General features: G+C 40.4%; 1 protein-coding gene across 1 annotated transcript in view; it reads left to right on the plus strand.

Annotated features, from left to right (window-relative positions):
* The window catches only part of agmo (alkylglycerol monooxygenase), a 110,519-nt gene that overhangs the window by 12,658 nt on the left and 77,380 nt on the right, over positions 1-20,481 (plus strand). The window contains 2 exon segments of the mRNA XM_060898144.1: positions 8,506-8,636; positions 10,518-10,669. Coding sequence (XP_060754127.1) covers positions 8,506-8,636; positions 10,518-10,669 — 283 coding nt within the window.

Here is a 20,481-nt window from a genome sequence, read left to right on the forward strand (position 1 = left end):
ACAGCAGAGTAATCCGTATCTTTGACAGTGTAAAAAAAAAAAAAATGCTTGAAATGAATCTGGCTGCGTGTCTGTGAAGGTTCTCAGTCATCCAGGTCATCGTAAACTGCAGGTGCTAAAAAGGCAACTGGACTTGCTTGAAATCCTTGAAGATGTTTCGCCTCTCATCCGAAAGCCTTCTTCAGTTCTGTCTGACTGGTGGGGAGTTCCAGGTATTTATCCTCTAGTAGACCAAAAGCAACCCTAAGGAGAGTTATTTTGGTCCAACCTAAGGACAGAATACCCAAACACAGACAGGACAACGTAGTGTATGCAATTCACTGCAGTGAGGAATGCACAGACATGTACATTGGGGAAACGAAACAACCGCTTCACATGCGCATGGCTCAACACAGGAGAGCCAGTTTCTTAGGCCAGGACTCTGCAGTCTATCTTGATCTCAATAACAAAGGACACTCATTTCAGGACTGTAATATATGCATTCTAGCCAGAGAAGACCAGTGGTTTGAAAGAGGAGTAAAAGAAGCCATCTTCATCAACCTGGAACAACCATCACTGAACAGAGGAGGTAGTCTGAGACAGCACTTATCAGTCACATATAATGTCAAGTCTATTTGTATAGCACTTTTAACAATAAACGTTGTCGCAAAGCAGCTTTACAGAATTTGAACGACTTAAAATATGAGCTAATTTTATCCCTAATCTATCCCCAATGAGCACGCCTGTGGCAATGGTGGCAAGGAAAAACTCCCTCAGACGACATGAGGAAGAAACCTCGAGAGGAACCTGACTCAAAAGGGAACCCATCCCCATCCGGGCAACAACAGATAACATGACTATAACATTAACAGTCCTAACATAAAGTCAGCTTCGTTGATGCTATAAACCCCCCACTGACAGAAACCCGAGCGCAAAACTGTTCACGACAACTGTAGTCCCAAAGTCAGCAAGTCAACTGCAGTCCTAAAGTCAGCAAGTCAACTGCAGTCCCAAAGTCAGCAAGTCAACTGCAGTCCCAAAGTCAGCAAGTCAACTGCAGTCCCCAGCCACAAAAGCACCACTGCAAGAGTTCAGAACATCCTCCAGGCGCGACCCCCATATGGGGCCACCCTCCACAGGAGCGATGCGATGAGACCCCAACCAGACACAGGGCACCAGGATGGATCAGGCAGGTCCGAGGAGCAGAAGAGGTCAGCATCTCGATCCCAGGACCGACATGTAACACAGAGGGACAGATATGGGGGGGAGAGAAAACACAGGTTGTTAGGTATGCCCAATGTCACCTGAATAAGTAGGAACAGTATACATATTGCACTGAGTACAAGCAGGGACTCCGGCAACTAACTATGACAATGCAGCCCTTGGCACACTTCCCAGAAAACTGAATACACATCCACACCAAAACTCAGCTGACTTCAATGACTCACATGATGGCAGAGAGAGCCAACAACCCACAGATCACCCTAACGACCCTCTAGGCTGCTAACACCGTTCACACCTGGCCTTCAGTGACCATAACACCTACAGGATGACTCAACGACCCATGTGACCTCAACAACTGTCCTTAGGGTTGCTTTTGGTCCACTAGAGGGTAAATACCTGGAACTCCCACTAGTCAGACAGAACTGGAGAAGCCTTTTGGATGAGAGGTGAAACGTCTTCAAGGATTTCGAGTAAATCCAGTTGCCTTTTTTAGCACCTACAATCTGGCTGTGTGGAACAGTCATGAATTGTGACACCACATCTGGACAATGTGAGTCTGGGCTTTGAAATGAAACCATTTCCGAGTATCAGGACGCGAGCAGATGATTCTCCCTGCAGTCCAAAACATGTTGCTTTGCAGAACCATTTTTAGCTTAAATTGTAATCTGATTCATTTTGTTTTTCAGACATTCAGTTTTCTCCTGTCTGGAACTGTTTATGTTACATGAGAAATTTGCCTAATACCACAGCAAATGCAAACTTGCGTACTTTCTCACATTTAAAGCCTCCTCACATTTTAATTGTGGGTGTGTTTCGGGTTTGGCTGTAACCAAGTCAACACATGTTTATAATTTGAGGGAGAAAGGTTAATCTTTCAATAGACCTATATAAACACTTGAGAATGGACAATTAACCACACAGCAGGGATCTGAATTGTTGTAATGTTGCCACAAAACATGCAGTGATCAATTTTGCTCACTATTGTTCAACTACTTTATTTTAATGTCTGTCTGCATGCGTCTGTATGTTCACACGTGGACTTAGATTGGCTTTTATAAGCCCGAAAGAGAAAAACACATACGTCAGTTACTGCTGTCAATCAAATTACCCACATTTGACAGTCACGATACATGAAATAATCTGAAAGTTCCTGCGATTATAAAACACATTTTGATGGGGAATGTGATCAGATCTCAGTGAAATCCTTTCATTGTTTTTTGTACTTTTAGTGTAAAAAAAATGACCTCAAAGTAGAAAGAAAGGTTAAAAACCCCAACATCTGCTTCACAAATGTAATTTTCCTGACAAGATTGGTGTCCACAGACAAAGCTTTCTATAAACCCATTAAGATTCCCGCAACAATTTTCACAAGCCCAGAATATGTTACTGCCTGAATAAAAGCGCCGAATAAAAGAAACAATCACACCATTAAATCTAAGTGATCTGTGGGATAAACTTAGGACAAAAAAAAAATATATATATATATGAAATGTAGAAATAGATCTCAATCAGTTAAAGTCAAAACTGCTTCCCTTTTAATACTGACATTTTTGGGTCAATATAAAATGTTGGCTTCAATAATGCAATATAATATAGCATTAATAAGTGAAAACCCTGTTTATACTGAACCCCAGATTGATACAGACAGATCTCTGTTTGCAGGTTGTGCAGAGCTGACTTCCAGTCCACAGCCAGATGTGGGGCTGTGTGTGTGTAATAGGGGTCCCGATGGTATATCCTGCACTGGAGTGTTCTTATACACACATAGAGCTACACGTTTGTAATTCTATCTTTGTGGGGTATTTCCATTCATGTACACATGAACCTAATCTTAAACTCAGTAACCAAAAAAGGCATTTTTAGTTTTTAAATAAAAGTTGCAGATTTCATTAGCCATATATTCCAAATCTCACATATTCCTATTATTATAGAAACAATTGGTTCCCATATAGAGACTTAAAGATGGACACACACAGTCAACATATTAAAAAAAAAGAAAGAAAGAACAGTGTAGGCAGCATCTGCTCTACCTCACAGTATGCATGCATGTGTGTGTGTGTGTGTGTGTGAGTGTGTGCGTGTGTGCGTGCACATATGTCTTACATTCCCCAACACGAAGGGGGACCTGACACGTTTTTCTGAATTGAGTCTGTTTGCTCTCAGCACAGCTAACATTACAGCATTATAAAAAAAGATTTGGAACGCGCTCACTGTGCTGACAGCTGGCTCCAGAAATGGCAAACAATAATCATTGTTTCGATTTATTAAGCACACTTTCTGTCCAGAAACACACCACTATATTTATTATATTCGTTAAACTCATTAGGGAATTTTACTGTTTTATAATCATGTTTTAAAGTGTAGTGTAGAATATCAAGTGCGCTAAAATCCCACAAGACACAGTAGGTTAAATGAAGGTTAGGCAAAGTAGAATACCCATGCACTTGTATGCACTTGTAGATTATAAGGACTTATTACACAATGCCTGTGTCTGTATCTGGAGTTTAACTTGAAGTGGATGAGGCCTAAACCTGAGTGGATTCCCATTCTTGTTCTCATCTCATCTCATTATCTCTAGCCGCTTTATCCTTCTACAGGGTCACAGGCAAGCTGGAGCCTATCCCAGCTGACTACGGGCGAAAGGCGGGGTACACCCTGGACAAGTCGCCAGGTCATCACAGGGCTGACACATAGACACAGACAACCATTCACACTCACATTCACACCTACGGTCAATTTAGAGTCAGCAGTTAACCTAACCTGCATGTCTTTGGACTGTGGGGGAAACTGGAGCACCCGGAGGAAACCCACGCGGACATGGGGAGAACATGCAAACTCCACACAGAAAGGCCCTCGCCGGCCTCGAACCCAGGACCTTCTTGGTGTGAGGCGACAGCGCTAACCACTACACCACCATGCCGCCCTCCCATTCTTGTTGATTGGTTTATTTTTTTTTTTTTGAATGCCCTAACACTGTGCTACTAAGAACGCTGAAAAACTCAGGCCCTGTGTCCGAAATCACTCACCCATTCACTACTCCCTACTCACTGTATCGGGAATTGCTATATTGAAGACTATATAGCAAGCTCATTGATAAAATGAAAAAATGCTTTTGGACACTAGTCCGTCACGCTGTTATTTACATCATTACTGTCACACAATTAAAACATGCCAGATCAGTCGGCGGGCGGCACGGTGGTGTAGTGGTTAGCGCTGTCGCCTCACAGCAAGAAGGTCCGGGTTCGAGCCCCGTGGCCGGCGAGGGCCTTTCTGTGCGGAGTTTGCATGTTCTCCCCGTGTCCGCGTGGGTTTCCTCCGGGTGCTCCGGTTTCCCCCACAGTCCAAAGACATGCAGGTTAGGTTAACTGGTGACTCTAAATTGACCGTAGGTGTGAATGTGAGTGTGAATGGTTGTCTGTGTCTATGTGTCAGCCCTGTGATGACCTGGCGACTTGTCCAGGGTGTACCCCGCCTTTCGCCCGTAGTCAGCTGGGATAGGCTCCAGCTTGCCTGTGACCCTGTAGAAGGATAAAGCGGCTAGAGATAATGAGATGAATGAGATGAGATCAGTCGGCTGGTGGGTTTTCAAAATAATAAATAAATGCATGTATTTTTGTGATAAATACACATTATACTGAGTGTATTTCCCACATTAATAAATACAAAGTACCTTGTACCTGCTGCATCTTTCAGTTCTTTTAAATCAAGGCTGACTATTTTCTTCTTTGCTGCTGCCTTTTATTAAATTAAATTTGAGGCTTTTGACTTGATTTCTTTCAGCGCGACTGCAATGAATTATGGGATATATTGCTTGGTTAGTGACCATCGGTTGTACACTACTTTTCATGATGCATTGTGGGATACTTTGAGTGCACTATATAGGATGTAATAATGCTCACTATACATTCAGACAGCACTACAAAATGGCGACTCACTATATAGTCCACTCTATAGTGAGTAGGGAGCGATTTCGGACACAAGGGTTTTCAAAAAACATAAATAGAAACGGCAGCACTGTCAGCATGTTGTGTGAATTCTGGCTCTAACATTCCCTATCACTCAGCTACATCACTCGAGATGATCATTCATTAACCAGAGGAATGTGTCAGAAAGTTTTTGGATCCTGTTTATGGAGTTATTGTCTTTGTTTAATAAACAAGTAGCCTAATTTAAACCACCACAATCCTGACTAGGCCGTTACTAGGGATGAATGAATGAATGAATGAATGCTGTATATCGATGTTAATGAATGTGGTCAAAGAATGCCGCACTTGTGCTACCTTTTTGTTCCATCCTGTGGAATCCCAGTCTCGGTGCACATTGTCTCAACCAGATGCCATGTGAACCTTTTTAGCAAGCTTTCTAAAAAACTCAGTAGAGTATGTCCAATTGATATCTGTATTTCTATCTGTTTAGAACATATCTGTTCAGCCTAAATAATGTATTTATAATTCTGGGTAGTTCTGGGTAGTTCTGGTAGTTCTGGGCTTGAGCCCAGCGGCCGACGGGGGCCTTTCTGTGTGGAGTTTGCATATTCTCCCTGTGTCTGCATGGATTTTCTCCTGGTGCTCCCAGTATTGGGACGGCACAGTGGTGTAGTGGTTAGCACTGTCGCCTTACAGCAAGAAGGTTCTGGGTTTGAGCCCAGAGGCTGGCGAGGGCCTTTCTGTCTGGAGCTTGCATGTTCTCCCCATGTCTGCATGGGTTTCCTCCGGGTGCTCCGGTTTCCCCCACAGTCCACAGACATGCGGTTAGGTTAATATGGGACGGCCTTGGGCTGAGGTGCCCTTGAGCGAGGCACCTAACTCCCAACTGCTCCCCGGGTGCTGTTAGCATGGCTGCCCACTGCTCTGGGTATGTGTGTGTGCTCAATGCTCACGTGTGTGCATGTGTGTGTTCACTGCTTCAGATGGGTTAAATGCAGAGAGGAAATTTCACAAGTGTGTGATGAATAAAAGTTGTGCTTTCTTTCTTTTTCTTTCTTTTCCCCCACAGTCCAAAGACATGCAGGTTAGGTTATTGGTGGCTCTAAATTGACTGTAGGTGTGAATGTGAGTGTGAATGGTTGTTTGTCTCTATGTGTCAGTCCTGTGATGACCTGGCGACTTGTCCAGGGTGTACCCCGCCTTTCGCCCATAGTCAGCTGGGATAGGCTCCAGCTTGCCCGCGACCCTGTAGAACAGGATAATGGATGGGTGGATGGATATATTTTTGCAGGGAGTAAGAAATAGAGTGTCATTTCAGATATAGAAGTTAGCACTCACTGTTTAGTTTTATTTCTATTTATTTATTTATTTTAAAAAAATGACATTAGATCCCAAAAGTCTAAATCCACAATCCACTGTCTAGATTTTATTTTATTTTTTTAAGGGACGCAGAAATCCCATTCTGGATATGACACTGATATCAGAGGTTGAGACATTGCCAGATACCCAGTACTGACATCCTCTTGGTTGTGCAAAACATCAGAGGTGTGATGGCTGCTTGGAAAATATATAAAATTTGCTCCCGTATCATTCCAAGCCAATACTGGCCCCAATTCCAATACTCACTTTCAAATTAGCACGTCTTTACTGGTTGTGTGTCAACAGTTATGCAAGAACAAAAAACAGTTCTGACAAACTACTTACCATTATCATTACTTTATAACTCACAGACAGGAAAGTGACCATAACACACTACTAATGGAGTCAGTATTAGGGGTTAGTGAGTAAGGACTGTACTGTATTTACAGTTAAGTGTGTATGGTGAAGAATCTATTTTGCACATTGGTACTCAGTGGTATTCTTGAGGAAATTAAGCATTTCTTGGACAGTTTCTTTCACAGTGTGGAATTTCTCTAAAAGTGAGATGCATCAGGTTTTTTTTTTTTTTTTCCTATGAAACTGGTGACTTTTATCTGAGATGATGTCCAGACGGGGAATATTAAGTCCATCCAAAAATTGTTGTAGACTTAAATTTTCAGTTGAAACTCATGCTTTCGGCAATTTAAATACAATGGGAACTATGAAATGATATTTTGTGTGAATATTAAATCATAATAATAGTAATAGTATTACTCTTCTTTCGGTTGTTCCTGTTCGGGGTTGCCACAGCAGATAATGTCCCTTCATCTCCTCCTGTCCTCTGTATCTTTTTCTGTCACAACCACTGTCCTCATGCCATCCTTCACCTCCTTCCTTCTACCTGGCAACTCCATCTCCAGCATTCTTTCCCCAATGTACCCTGGATCTCTCCTCTGTACATGTCCAAACCGTCTCAATCTCACCTCCCTCACTTCATCTCCAAGCCATCCTACGTGTGCTGTCCCTCTAATATTCTCATTTCTAATCCTGTCCACTTGTCACTCCCAATGGGAATCTCACCATCTTCAACTCTGCTACCTCCAGTTCAGCTTCCTGTCTAGGTTAACAGTAGTATAATAATGTAGATAATTCTACTAACTCTGCACAATTCTTTGGAAGGAAATCTCCCACCAGCAGCTTTACCATTATTCATCTTCCCCTATTGTACCAAATAAGTTAGCGACGTTCTCGTTATGTGTATTACTTGGCACTCTATTGCAAGTTGATTTAACCTTCTTTGTTTAGCTGAGTTTCTCATTGTTCCAATTATCATCTGGTGGAAAATCAGTCACGTAGCTTTGAGTCAATTTTAGCTTAGTTTACAGATAGATACTTTCATTGTTGTCTGACTAACTTGTACATCTGTAACTTGCTTGTAACTTGTATGAAAAAAAAACCCCATCTCCCACATAAATAATTGTGAGTGGTTAAGTGTGTTAATGTATCGAGGCATTGTGAGATTGAATGAGCAGCAGCATGAAAAGATGCCGTGCTCAGAGGAAACATGTTAGCCCTTCCCGGATTAATAGCTGTTGTGCAATAGAGGAAAACGAGCCAGTGGACAGGAATGTACAGTGACTAAACTGGGAGACAGTAAGCTAAGAATAAAAAATAAAAAAGTGCACTGATGCATGAATGATTGTCATTCCTTCCTGTGGATACTGCTTGCAATTATGAAATACAATAAAGGCAGGAAAGTATTGTATAAACATGAAACATAAATATTGGGTCACCTTGTCCTTTAATATACTCTAAGCCCCTGAAATTAAAAAAAAAAAAAAAAATTGCTCTAAATACATTTTGACTGATATTTTGATTTTCAATATAACATTATTCTAGGCTTTATACATTTACTGTTGACTTGCTGTAAATTTGACATAAGATGATATCGGTAGAATAACATAAATTAAAATTGTTAAAACATAAAATGACAATTCTTAATATTTGTATCATGTAGGCCACGCCATTCTTTATTGGAATGATCTTGTTGGAGGTATTGCTGGGCTGGCTGAAGACTGGAGACCTTATAGTCAAAGTTAATGATGGGACGACATCTCTGTCAGCAGGCATGATGTCCCGACTCCCTGAGTGAGTTCGTCACATTGCTTTACCTGGACCTACTGTATATGCAGCTTCACTTGAGCTTGATTTTGTGCTCTGTATTACTTTATACGCAATGTAGCTTTGTGTCAAAGTGTGTGATTTTACCTTTTAATGATAAAATCATCAAAAAAGGTAGTGAGGTTGTTTAATAATAATAATAATAATAATAATAATAATAATAATAATAATTTTATTTGGGCGGCACGGTGGTGTAGTGGTTAGCACTGTCGCCTCACAGCAAGAAGGTTGTGGGTTCGAGCCCCGTGGCCGGCTGTGTAGAGTTTGCATGTTCTCCCTGTGTCTGTGTGGGTTTCCTCCGGGTGCTCCGGTTTCCCCCACAGTCCAAAGACATGCGGTTAGGTTAATTGGTGGCACTAAATTGACCGTAGGTGTGAATGTGAGTGTGAATGGTTGTTTGTCTCTATGTCAGCCCTACGATGACCTGGCGACTTGTCCAGGGTGTACCCTGCCTCTTGCTCATAGTCAGCTAGGATAGGCTCCAGCTTGTCTGTGACCCTGTAGAACAGGGTAAGCGGCTACAGATAATGGATGGATGGATGGTAGTGTAGTGGTTAGCACTGTCACCTCACAGCAAGAAGGTTCTGGGTTCGCGGCCGACGGGGGCCTTTCTGTGTGGAGTTTGCATGTTCTCCCCGTGTCTGCGTGGGTTTCCTCCGGGTGCTCTGGTTTCCCCCACAGTCCAAAGACATGCAGGTTAGGTTAACTGGTGACTCTAAATTGAGCGTAGGTGTGAATGTGAGTGTGAATGGTTGTTTGTCTCTGTGTCAGCCCTGTGATGACCTGGCGACTTGTCCAGGGTGTACCCCACCTCTCGCCCGTAGTCAGCTGGGATAGGCGCCAGCTTGCCTGCGACCCTGTACAGGATAAGCGGCTATGGATAATGGATGAATGGATGAATGGATGGATAACTTTATTTACAGCTCATGTTTCATTCAGCCATGCTGTACAACTGATGAAAGTAATATAATTGAATACACAGAAAAAAAGAAAATATATAAAACAAAAATAAGCATAAGGAGATAAAACAGATTAAAAACAAGATAAAATGAAATGATTCAAAAGCACAAATGATGGTGAAGTGAAAATATAAGTACAAAAATAAAGTGTAAGGTAATTCATAAGTACTGTGCATGAGCCTTAAGCACTCAAATTTTGTACATTTTATTTTATGGATTCTTTTCATCAACAAATGTTTCAGATTCCCAAATATCACTTTTTCCAACAAAAATATTAGACATTTTTTGTTGCTGAGAAAGTAACGTACTATGAAATGGACCACTTTTCAGACAAAAAAAAAAAAGCTTGCTGTCAGGTTTTATCTACACAAACAAAAGCAAGTGTGACAGCAAAAGTCTCCAGAAGAACTGCATCAGATTCTCTCAGACACTTTGAAAACTTAGCAACCAATTTCTTGCACAAAGTGTACCTGAGGTTACTGATGCATTTTTAAAGACAAAGTCACACCAAATAATGACATTGTGCAGTTTACTGCTATTTACTGCTTTTCCTAGTAGTGTTTTATGCAGAAAATATTTAATTGCACTATTTTAATTAAGAAAAAACCCAATAATAATTATGCAATTTTAGGACTTGTGAAATAATTAAATAAAAATGAAAGAAACTATAACTGTCAGATCAGAGGACGTATTTTCAATTAAGTGCCAAAACGCGTTCTTTTTTAATCAGATTGTACGTCGCTTGACTGCTTCATGCACAGTGGTAGTGAGTTCCACAGTTCTGAAGCACAGTAACAACACTATTGTCTTGACAGTATTTTTATTGTGAATAATATAAACGTTGAAACTTTCTTAACCTTTGCATTAATTCATATTGTATTTATCTCAGGCTCTTTGTGAGAAGTCTAGAGATTTCCAGTTACATATATATTTGGAACAACTTCCACATATTGGAGTTACCCTGGGACTCAGCGTGGACTTGGTGGCTGGCATTTCTAGGTGTGGACTTTGGATACTACTGGGTTCATCGATGCAGCCATGGTATGTCATGCAACTAAAAGCCATACATTACAAAGCAAAGACAGATTATTATATTTGATTTTGAACGTCCAGTAGTGCAAACTCCTCCTATTTTGAAAGATCTTTTTTCTCTGTCATAATTTTAATCATGCTAAAAATGTTTGATATTTTATGGCACTCTCACTCTACATAGCTGAAATAGTAGAGTCAAATCATTTAAGAGTACAAATCAAATTGGCCACTGTGCTCATACATCAGTTATTGCAATAAGGAGCTGAAATATCATATATAAAGTTCTACCAGTCTCTTCTTATGTCTAATTTGAAGCAAGTCATCAGAGATTTTAGACAGATTGAAATTGTTATACTGAAAATGTCAGTAAAATTAGTTCAAAAAATATTATTAAAATGTAAAAGATGTATCTTCAAATCTTACTACAAAATATACTTGAAGCATTTGTCTTATATACTTACAAGGTATGTTAAAGGACAGTCAACTCCATAGTTAATGCTTATTCCATGAAATTGAGTTTTTGAAATTGAGCTTATTCCATGAAATTGAGCTGATAGCTGATGAGGTGCGTCGCACCGAGTTGTCTATAAGTTATGTATGACGAGACTGAGTGGAATAACTGTTTTATTCGATCCACATTCACTGGATTTTGCGAAACAGAGCATTTTTATTTTCTGTAAATTCGAAAAATAAAACTTTATACAAAACTTCAGACAAAATCATTTCTGCTTAGAATGTAAACAAACTGATGAAATGACAGTAGCAATTTATGAAAAATGCTATAATAATAATTCTTGAAAAATAAAAAAGATACATTCTTACCATCGAATACTTTTATTCCATATTTTGTTCCTTTTTTTGTTTTTTTTTGTTTTTTGAGTAGAGTTTTTATTTCGCCCTCGGTTGGTTCACCGACATGTGCCACCATTTTATTTTTCTCTACTCATGGTACAGTGTACACACCCTGTTAAAATGATAGGTTTTTCTGATGTAAAAAAAATGAGACCACAATAAATAATTTCAAAACTTTTCCCACCTTTAATGTGACCTATAACCTGTACAATTAAAATGAAAAACAAACAAATCTGTTGGGGGGGGAACATAAAAAATAAAAAAACATACAATAAGCTGGTTGCGTAAGTGTGCACAACCTTAAACTAATACTTTGTTGAAGCACCTTTTGATTTAATTACAGCATTCAGTCTTTTTGGGTCGGAGTCTATCAGCCTGCCACATCTAGACTTGGCAATATTTGCCCACTCTTCCTTGCAAAAGCGCTCCAAATCTGCCAGATTGCGAGGGCATCTCTTGTGCACAGCCCTCTTCAGGTCACCCCACAGATTTTCAATTGCATTTAGGTCTGGGCTCTGGCTGGGCTGTTCCAAAACTTTAATTTTCTTCTGATGAAGCCATTCTTTAGTTGATTACGATGTATGCTTGGGGTCATTGTCGTGCTGAAAGATGAAATTCCTCTTCATCTTCAGCTTTCTAGCAAACACCTGAAGGTTTTGGGCCAAAGTTGACTGGTATTTAGAACTGTTCATAATTCCCTCCACCTTGATTAAAGCCCCTGTTCCAGCTGAAGAAAAACAACCCCAAAACATGATGCTGCCACCACCATGCTTCACCGTGGGTATGGTGTTCTTTTGGTGATGCACAGTGTTGTTTTTGCACCAAACATCTCATCTCATCTCATTATCTCTAGCTGCTTTATCCTGTTCTACAGGGTCACAGGCAAGCTGGAGCCTATCCCAGCTGACTATGGGCGAAAGGCGGGGTACACCCTGGACAAGTCGCCAGGTCATCACAGGGCTGACACATAGACACAGACAACCATTCACACTCACATTCACACCTACGGTCAATTTAGAGTCACCAGTTAACCTAACCTGCATGTCTTTGGACTGTGGGGGAAACCGGAGCACCTGGAGGAAACCCACGCGGACATGGGGAGAACATGCAAACTCCACACAGAAAGGCCCTCGCCGGCCCCAGGGCTCAAACCCAGGACCTTCTTGCTGTGAGGCGACAGCGCTAACCACTACACCACCGTGCCACCCCCGCACCAAACATACCTTTTGGAATTGTGGACAAAAAGTTCAATCTTGGTTTCATCAGACCATAACACATTTTCCCACATGCTTTTGGGAGAGTTGATGTGTTTTTTTGCAAAATTTAGCCGGGCCTGGATGTTTTTCTTTGACCCTACCTCATAGTCCAGACATATGGAAAATACGGGAGATTGTTGTCACATGTAGTACACAACCAGTACTTGCCAGAAATTCCTGCAGCTCCTTCAGTGTTGCTGTAGGCCTCTCGGCAGCCTCCCTGACCAGTTTTCGTCTTGTCTTTTCACCAATTTTGAAGGGACGTCCAATTCTCTGTAATGTCACTGTTGTCCCATATTTTCTCCACTTCTTGATGACTGTCTTCACTGTGCTCCATGGTATATCTAATGCTGTGGAAATGTTTTTGTCCCCTTCTCCTAACTGATACCTTTCAACAATGAGATCCCTTTGATGCTTTGTAAGCTCTCTCTGAACGCTGGCTTTTGCTGGAAGATGCAACTGAGTAAATGTCTGAACTTTATTTGGGGTTAATCAGAGTCATTTTAATTGATGGCAGGTGTGAACCCCAAAAAGACTGGATGCTGTAATTAAATCAAAAGGTGCTTCAACAAAGTATTAGTTTAAGGGTGTGCACACTTATGCAACCAGCTTATTGTACATTTTTTTTTTATGTTTCCCCCCTAACAGATTTGTTTGTTTTTCAATTGAATTGTACAGGTTACATTAAAGGTGGGAAAAGTTTTGAAATTATTTATCATGGTCTCATTTTTTTTTTACATCAGGAAAACCTATCATTTTAACGGGGTGGGTATACTTTTTATATCCACTGTTTCTGAGCTGATAGCCGAGTAGTAGAGTAGCCAATCAGAGTGCATGACTGCTCATATCCAGTGAATGTGGACAGAATAATAACATTTATATTTACAGTATATGATACTTTTCTGATCGTCTCAATTGTATAACATTAGAACATTATTCACAGGAATAGATGTCAATTTTTCATTCTCAAGCAAATTCATAAATAACTTAATGTTGAAATTAACAACAACAGCAACAACAAAAATCAAATGCCGTTCTAGAGAACAATTAGAGGAACTAAGGCCGGGAAATGACTTCAGGAATGTTAAGGAATGCTAAGGATATTAGGTGTTAGCTGTTACAAATTCATTCAAACCATTTGTTCTTCTCCTTAAAACCATTGTCTATAAATCGGTCACTTCAAAACTCATGTATAGATCTATTTTTACCACTAAGATGTTTGGTGAACATTTCCTTTAAGTGTATGTGATCAAGGCTCAACGCTATGTTTAAGCGGAAAACACTCCTTGAAGTCGCCTTCAAAACAGGCAGGCAGCTGCATTCCTGAGCCAATACTGCTGCCCATTACAACCTTTCTGCTAAACAGAAATATAACCATTATGTCAAAGGCGAGTTTTCTGGCCTCATTTCTTACCAGTGTAGCTAATAGGGGTCAGTGGTCTTTCTTGCGAGGGTTAAGTGCATGTTTATGTAACCATAATTTAGGCTAGTTCAGATTTAATTTTAATAGCACACCAGTACATTATTAAAATCATGTCTCTCCAGACGTCACTGAGACGGAGTGGAGTGATGAGGTGCTTGTGGTTGTCATGTTATGTTTTCCATTGTCCAGAGCGCCTGTTGGTGAAGTAGGAAATGTCATTTATATCAGTGGTCTCCTGTCTCCAATTTGTACATTTTTTGAAGTTGAAGGAAATTATTTGTCTAGCGTTCCTGTTCCATCATCGTTCCTGAATATCACAGGCTTGGACATAACTTCCATTAAAGACATAAAGGCCATGGCCTCTGCCTTTTATCTGTTTAATATCTGCGCACGGGATTATTTATAGACTATAGACTATAGTGTAAGTGCATTAAAGCCACATGTTCACAATGATGCAGATGCAAATGGGAGGTTATTGTATATGATGAGGTGTATGATAAACTCCACTTATTACCGAATGCTTTCTTATTAAGAAAAAAAAAACATTGCACTAATTTAATTTACATTCAAGAAAAGGGAGCCTTTTTTTTTTTGGGAATGGTCTTTATTGGAGTGTTATTTTAAGCCACCAGCTCAATAGACAAACGTGTATGCCAGGTTTACTAAAATCTAATCCTATGAGTGTAGCTTTGCCGTTTTCTGACTTTGACACAAATGGCTTCAAACTGGTTTTCATACTCAATTTAGCCTTCAGTGGAGCATGGGAATATTTATCTAAAATCTTATTCTTTTTACACATGCAAGTAATAAATCTTTATTTTGAGCAAAGCAACAGACAAAAGGCAGAAATATGACTATCATAAAACCACACAGACCCCAATTAGTGCCATTGTGAAATATGAAGACTTATTTTATTTATTTTAATGGGAATTTCACCCCCCCCCCACCTCACCATCACCACCACCTCCCTTCATGTAAAATACTTAAAAGTGGCCCTTATTTGTTAGGAAATGGAAAAGAAAGGAGGAAGTGCTTTTAAGTCAAATGCTCTCTTTTCTGATGCCACCAGTATTGAGAAGACATTACTGTAATATGAGCAGCAGTCTAGGTTTACAGTTGGGCTCGGTTTGTCATACAGACATATGAGTGAATACTCATTACTGTTTTACATTATGAGTCTAAGGTTCAGCTCTGTTTATATGAAGTGAATAATGTAAGGAATTAAAAAAAAAAAACCTTGCAAGTATGCTGTTATTGAGAAATAATCAACAACGAGGTGGTGTGATAAGGTCAGACAAAGCTGATTCTTTTCCAATAACAGCACATACAGTACCAGAGTGTTTTATTCCTTAAATACCATAGCAAGCTGCCAAAGATGACAATTTTTATTAATGAAAGCACAATATGTACGTCTTTCAATTTATAGTTATATTTAATGTCGTTAAATGTCTGTGAAGCATTAACTCGTGTTATCACTTAAGTTATACAAGCTGTAAATCAGCCGTTTCCTCACCAGGCACAGTTTTTGGCTTAATTTTGAAGTCAATACTACAAAGTCATGTTAGTGAGAAACTACAGAATATTCTTAAGACTTTCCAGCATCGGAAAAGTTACAGCTTTATCTTTTATGAAGCTCTGAAACTGGAGACTCCTTCCAAAAATGCTAAATAAACAGCTCCTTAATGTCAGTGATTACACACATTTTTTTTTATGTACTGCATTTCCTGTACAAGGCCCCATGTAAGCTGTTACTATAGAAAAGACAACCTATTAGAATGAGTGCATTAATGCTGCTGTTATAGAAAATTAATCAACACCATCTGACTAATCAGAATCGAGAATTCAACAGCGCTGCGGTATAAATGAATTTAACGTAAAAAAGTATGATCAGTCAAAACGTCAGGATGTTTATTGCACTTTCTATTTGTAGCCTTGGAATATCTGACAAGTCAATAAGTCATCCGCATAATTTTCCATCTGTTCCATTATTTTCCAACTGCTCTTGGTGTATATTCCAAATGTTCGAGCTATTGGTGCTTTCTTTGTCGTCTTCTAGAGCAGATCTGAGTCATACGCCACTGCAGCTGCATGTCTGTCTGACCCATACACACTCTCTGGTCTGACCACACACTGCCTCTGGTTGCATGCTAGCCTTGAGCAATACTCAGAACAAACAAGGTTTATAGCTCTGCTTGGAATCTTGTCAATGCTTTGTTGAATTTCAGGGTTGATTTGGTGCTTTTCCCCTTTCCCCCTTATTCTACTGTTAGACTTTGGACAAATTTTAAAAAATGTTGTCAGAAAGTCTCAGGGCCCCAAACTATATGGCATTTAGTCTGGATTGGGTCAGGAAGAATTCAAATGGAGTTAAGTATGACTTGATCAGAGCTGTGCTGGTTCTGTTTGTTGTCTCTCTTATGTGCCCTGACACGGACCAGCTCTGCTTTCTGCCTGCTTCTATTTCCAGAAAGGTCTCTGGAGATCTCGGCACAGTGACCTGTCCACATACAGCAGTAAAAGGAAAGTGATTGTAGACGCTTTAATTTTAGAATGAAATGTTGTAGAAAATCAGAGAAAGTTAAAAGTGGAAAAATGGGAGGGGGGGGACTTTAGATTTCTACATAGACAATATTCTTCAGTCTTCTTCAAATCTTACTTAAAATTGTTCTTTAGATGATAAAACTGAACTTTTGGAGACTTCAGAAGAGGGTTTGCAGAACCAGCTGAAATCTTCTGGAGGTTTACTTTCATTTGAAGTGTTGTGAGTTCGCAATCTTTATACCACAATTATTCATTGAGGGTCTTAGGATATGTGCCTTGTCACTACACCATGACTAGGTTAAACCACAAATAAATGTCACAAAACTTTGATGTGAAACTTTATTATTGACTCATTCTGAACATGTCTTTAAACAAGTTTAAACAGGAGTAATGTTCCTTTTACCAGTGTATAGCCCTATAAATGTGGTGAGTAAACATTAGACTTAAGACGCAGCTCTGATGTCATTGTTGATCATGGCTTTTATGATCATGGTGATGTCATGGCTTTTACCTCTGCCAACAGCTTTTATCTAACACCATATGGCCCAAAGTTTGTGGACACCTGACCATAATACACATGTGGTTCTTCCCCAAACTGTTGCCACAAAGTTGGAAGCATGGAGTTGTCTAGAACATCTTTGTATGCTGTAACATTAAGATTTCCTTTCACTGGCCCAAACATGTCCCAGTATAACAATGCCCCTGTGCACACACTGAGGTCCATAATGATATGGCTTAACAAATCTGGAGTGGAAGAACTCTGATGTTCTCCATAGAGCCCTGACCTCAACCCCACTGAATACCTTTAAGATGAACCAAAACACCAATTTCATTCTAGGCCTTCAAGTTGACTATCAGTGCCATAACTTTTGTGCTCTTGGAGCTGAATGGGCACAAATCCTCTAATGCACACTTTAAAATCGAGTGTAAAGCCTTCCCAGAAGAGTGGATGCTTTTATAGCAGCAAAGTGGGAACAAATCAGTATTAATACCCATGGCTTTGGAATGGAATGTTCAATACACAGTGGTCCACATACTTCTGGCCATAGAGAGTATGTGCAAGGCAATTTATTATTTAATAGCAGAGTGTTTTTACAAGAGTCATGTAAAAATGTTGTTTATATGAATCTTATTGCCAATACACACACAATCCTTTTTCTGAAGTGTTTCTTATTTACATGCCTCATTTGCCTCGTGTCATGAAATGGCCACCTTTCCATTTTTACCAATATTTTAATTTGCCTTCCCTATCGTTTATGTCTCTTCAGTTATATTGTCATACATATGAGCTCAAGCTTTTTTTTTTTCTTTTTTCATTAAAATCAAAACACACTTGCTTCATTACCATTGGTTGCTCTTTACTTGGTTTACTTGTTTTATTGGCAAAACCGCGAGTTGGCCTAGTGGTTAGCGTGTCCGTCTCTCAACCGGGAGATCGTGAGTTCTACTTGCGGTCGGGTCATACCAAAGACCATCATAAAAATGGTACCTACTGGCATCTGGCAAGGCACGCTGCAATACAGATGCGAGTGGGGAGTCAAACTCTCATGGTTACCAGAGGACTAGCCCCCCACTGTAACCCTAGCTGTATAGGCGAGAGGCTGAGGGTTATCGAAATGGAGATCGGTGCCGCACCCATATGCCTTAAAGAGTTGGTTCGTACGGGGACAGGAGACCACCTGGGAAGACCAGATTCTGGTGTGAGAGGGACTTTGACTTTGTTTTTTGTTTTATTAGCACGCAAGTTCCTATCAGAGATCATCATTCTGTGGTTGACCCACAACGATTACATCACAGTGTCTAATGGTCAGTGTGACAAGAACGTCTTTGTTGTTGCTCTTTAACTGTCAGTCAATCTATTCATTTTAGCCATTTTAGTTTCTACTGTGTCCTGGGACTTCAAATTAGTAGAGATTTGGTGGGCCAAATGTAGAATAGGTGCACATTTTCACCACTATCTTATTGCTGAGCAGTCAGAGAAGTGTTTAGAGTGTGCAGGCCACTGGCCTGCTCAAATAAAGACACAGAACACGTCAATTACGTTTTATACATTTTATTCACTATAAAGTTTCGGTTATGCCAGGTTTCATCACTTTAGGTACAATCTTAGAAAAAAGTTCCATATAGTACCCTTACCCTGAAAGGTTCCTTGGTAATGATTTTTAATAGAACCTCTTTAGGAGCTAGACCCCTCAAATAACCCCTGTTATCTCACAAATTAAATAAAATCTTTCACATTAGTTGCGGGCAGCACGGTGGTGTAGTGGTTAGCGCTGTCGCCTCACAGCAAGAAGGTCCTGGGTTCGAGCCCCGGGGCCGGCGAGGGCCTTTCTGTGTGGAGTTTGTATGTTCTCCCCGTGTCCGCGTGGGTTTCCTCCGGGTGCTCCGGTTTCCCCCACAGTCCAAAGACATGCAGGTTAGGTTAACTGGTGACTCTAAATTGACCGTGGGTGTGAGTGTGAATGGTTGTCTGTGTCTATGTGTCAGCCCTGTGATGACCTGGCGACTTGTCCAGGGTGTACCCCGCCTTTCGCCCGTAGTCAGCTGGGATAGGCTCCAGCTTGCCCGCGACCCTGTAGAAGGATAAAGCGGCTAGAGATAATGAGATGAGATTAGTTGCTTGTGAATCCGTTTTTCGAACTGTGCAATCTCTTACACTTGACTTATTTCTTGTCATTCAACAGTCATTTATTTCTAGCCATTTTTCTGTTACAAATGCAGGAAATGTTTGAAATTTTGCTACATAATACAACACACTGTACTTTTGAGTTTGTGGAGATTTTCCCTAGCTGATACGGTGGTGAGAGTGATCCGTTAGCGACTGCAGACAGCAGCAATCACTAGGACAAACAGATCACGTCAGTGGCACAGTGGGCCTCCCGGAGGCCAGCAGGTCTGGATGTTATTGTTTTCAGAAGGAATCCTCGTGGTAGAAGGTGGCAGGGGTTAACCCTGGGTGACAGGGGCTTCATAAATCTTCTGCCGCAACTGGAAGTCCCCATGCGCTCAGGTTGGAGGGCGTACAAAAGAATTGAGCCGGTCAGGATGTGGAGTCTGGACTTTGGACAAGTAAGGTGTACCTCTGGGACACTGAAATAATATCAACAATCAGCCACTCTTCTGCACGAGTGTGTGTGTGTGTGTGTGTGTGTGTGTGTGTGTGTGTGTGTAAAACCGAGGCCAGCACAGTCTATGGGATGTATCTTGCTGTGTTGAAGGTTTAATGTCTCTGTAGACACTGTAGATAAGTCTGCTGGTAATATGCATGTGAATCTACAGTTATTTTTAAATACACAGCTCTTGTTGATGTTGTCCAGATCACTACCTCAGTGTCTCCTTCATAGCCTGGACAAGAAATTCAGTAGAATGTTTTATTTCTTTATTGCTGTCTGAAACTGATTAGTCAAGTCAGTTTATTTGTATAGCACTTTTAATAACAGACATTGTCACAAAGCAGCTTTACAGAAAAATAAAGACTTTAAACATATGAACTAATTTTATCCCTCATAAATGTATTTATCACTGATGAGCAAGCCTGTGGTGTCGGTGGCAAGGAAAAACTCCCTCAGACGCCACAAGGAAGAAACCTTGAGAGGATCCAGACTCAAAAGGGGGAACCATCCTCATCTGGGTGATAACAGATAGCATGATGAAAAATAACTCGCTTCTATAACTGCGTCCTATATAGTCACAAAGTGCAACCAGGAAATTCATTATAGTCTTAGCATGAAGTCTAGTTTGTTGAAGTT

The sequence above is a fragment of the Neoarius graeffei genome, chromosome 17 (genome assembly GCF_027579695.1).
Source record: "Neoarius graeffei isolate fNeoGra1 chromosome 17, fNeoGra1.pri, whole genome shotgun sequence".
In the NCBI taxonomy this organism is placed as follows: Eukaryota; Metazoa; Chordata; class Actinopteri; order Siluriformes; family Ariidae; genus Neoarius; species Neoarius graeffei.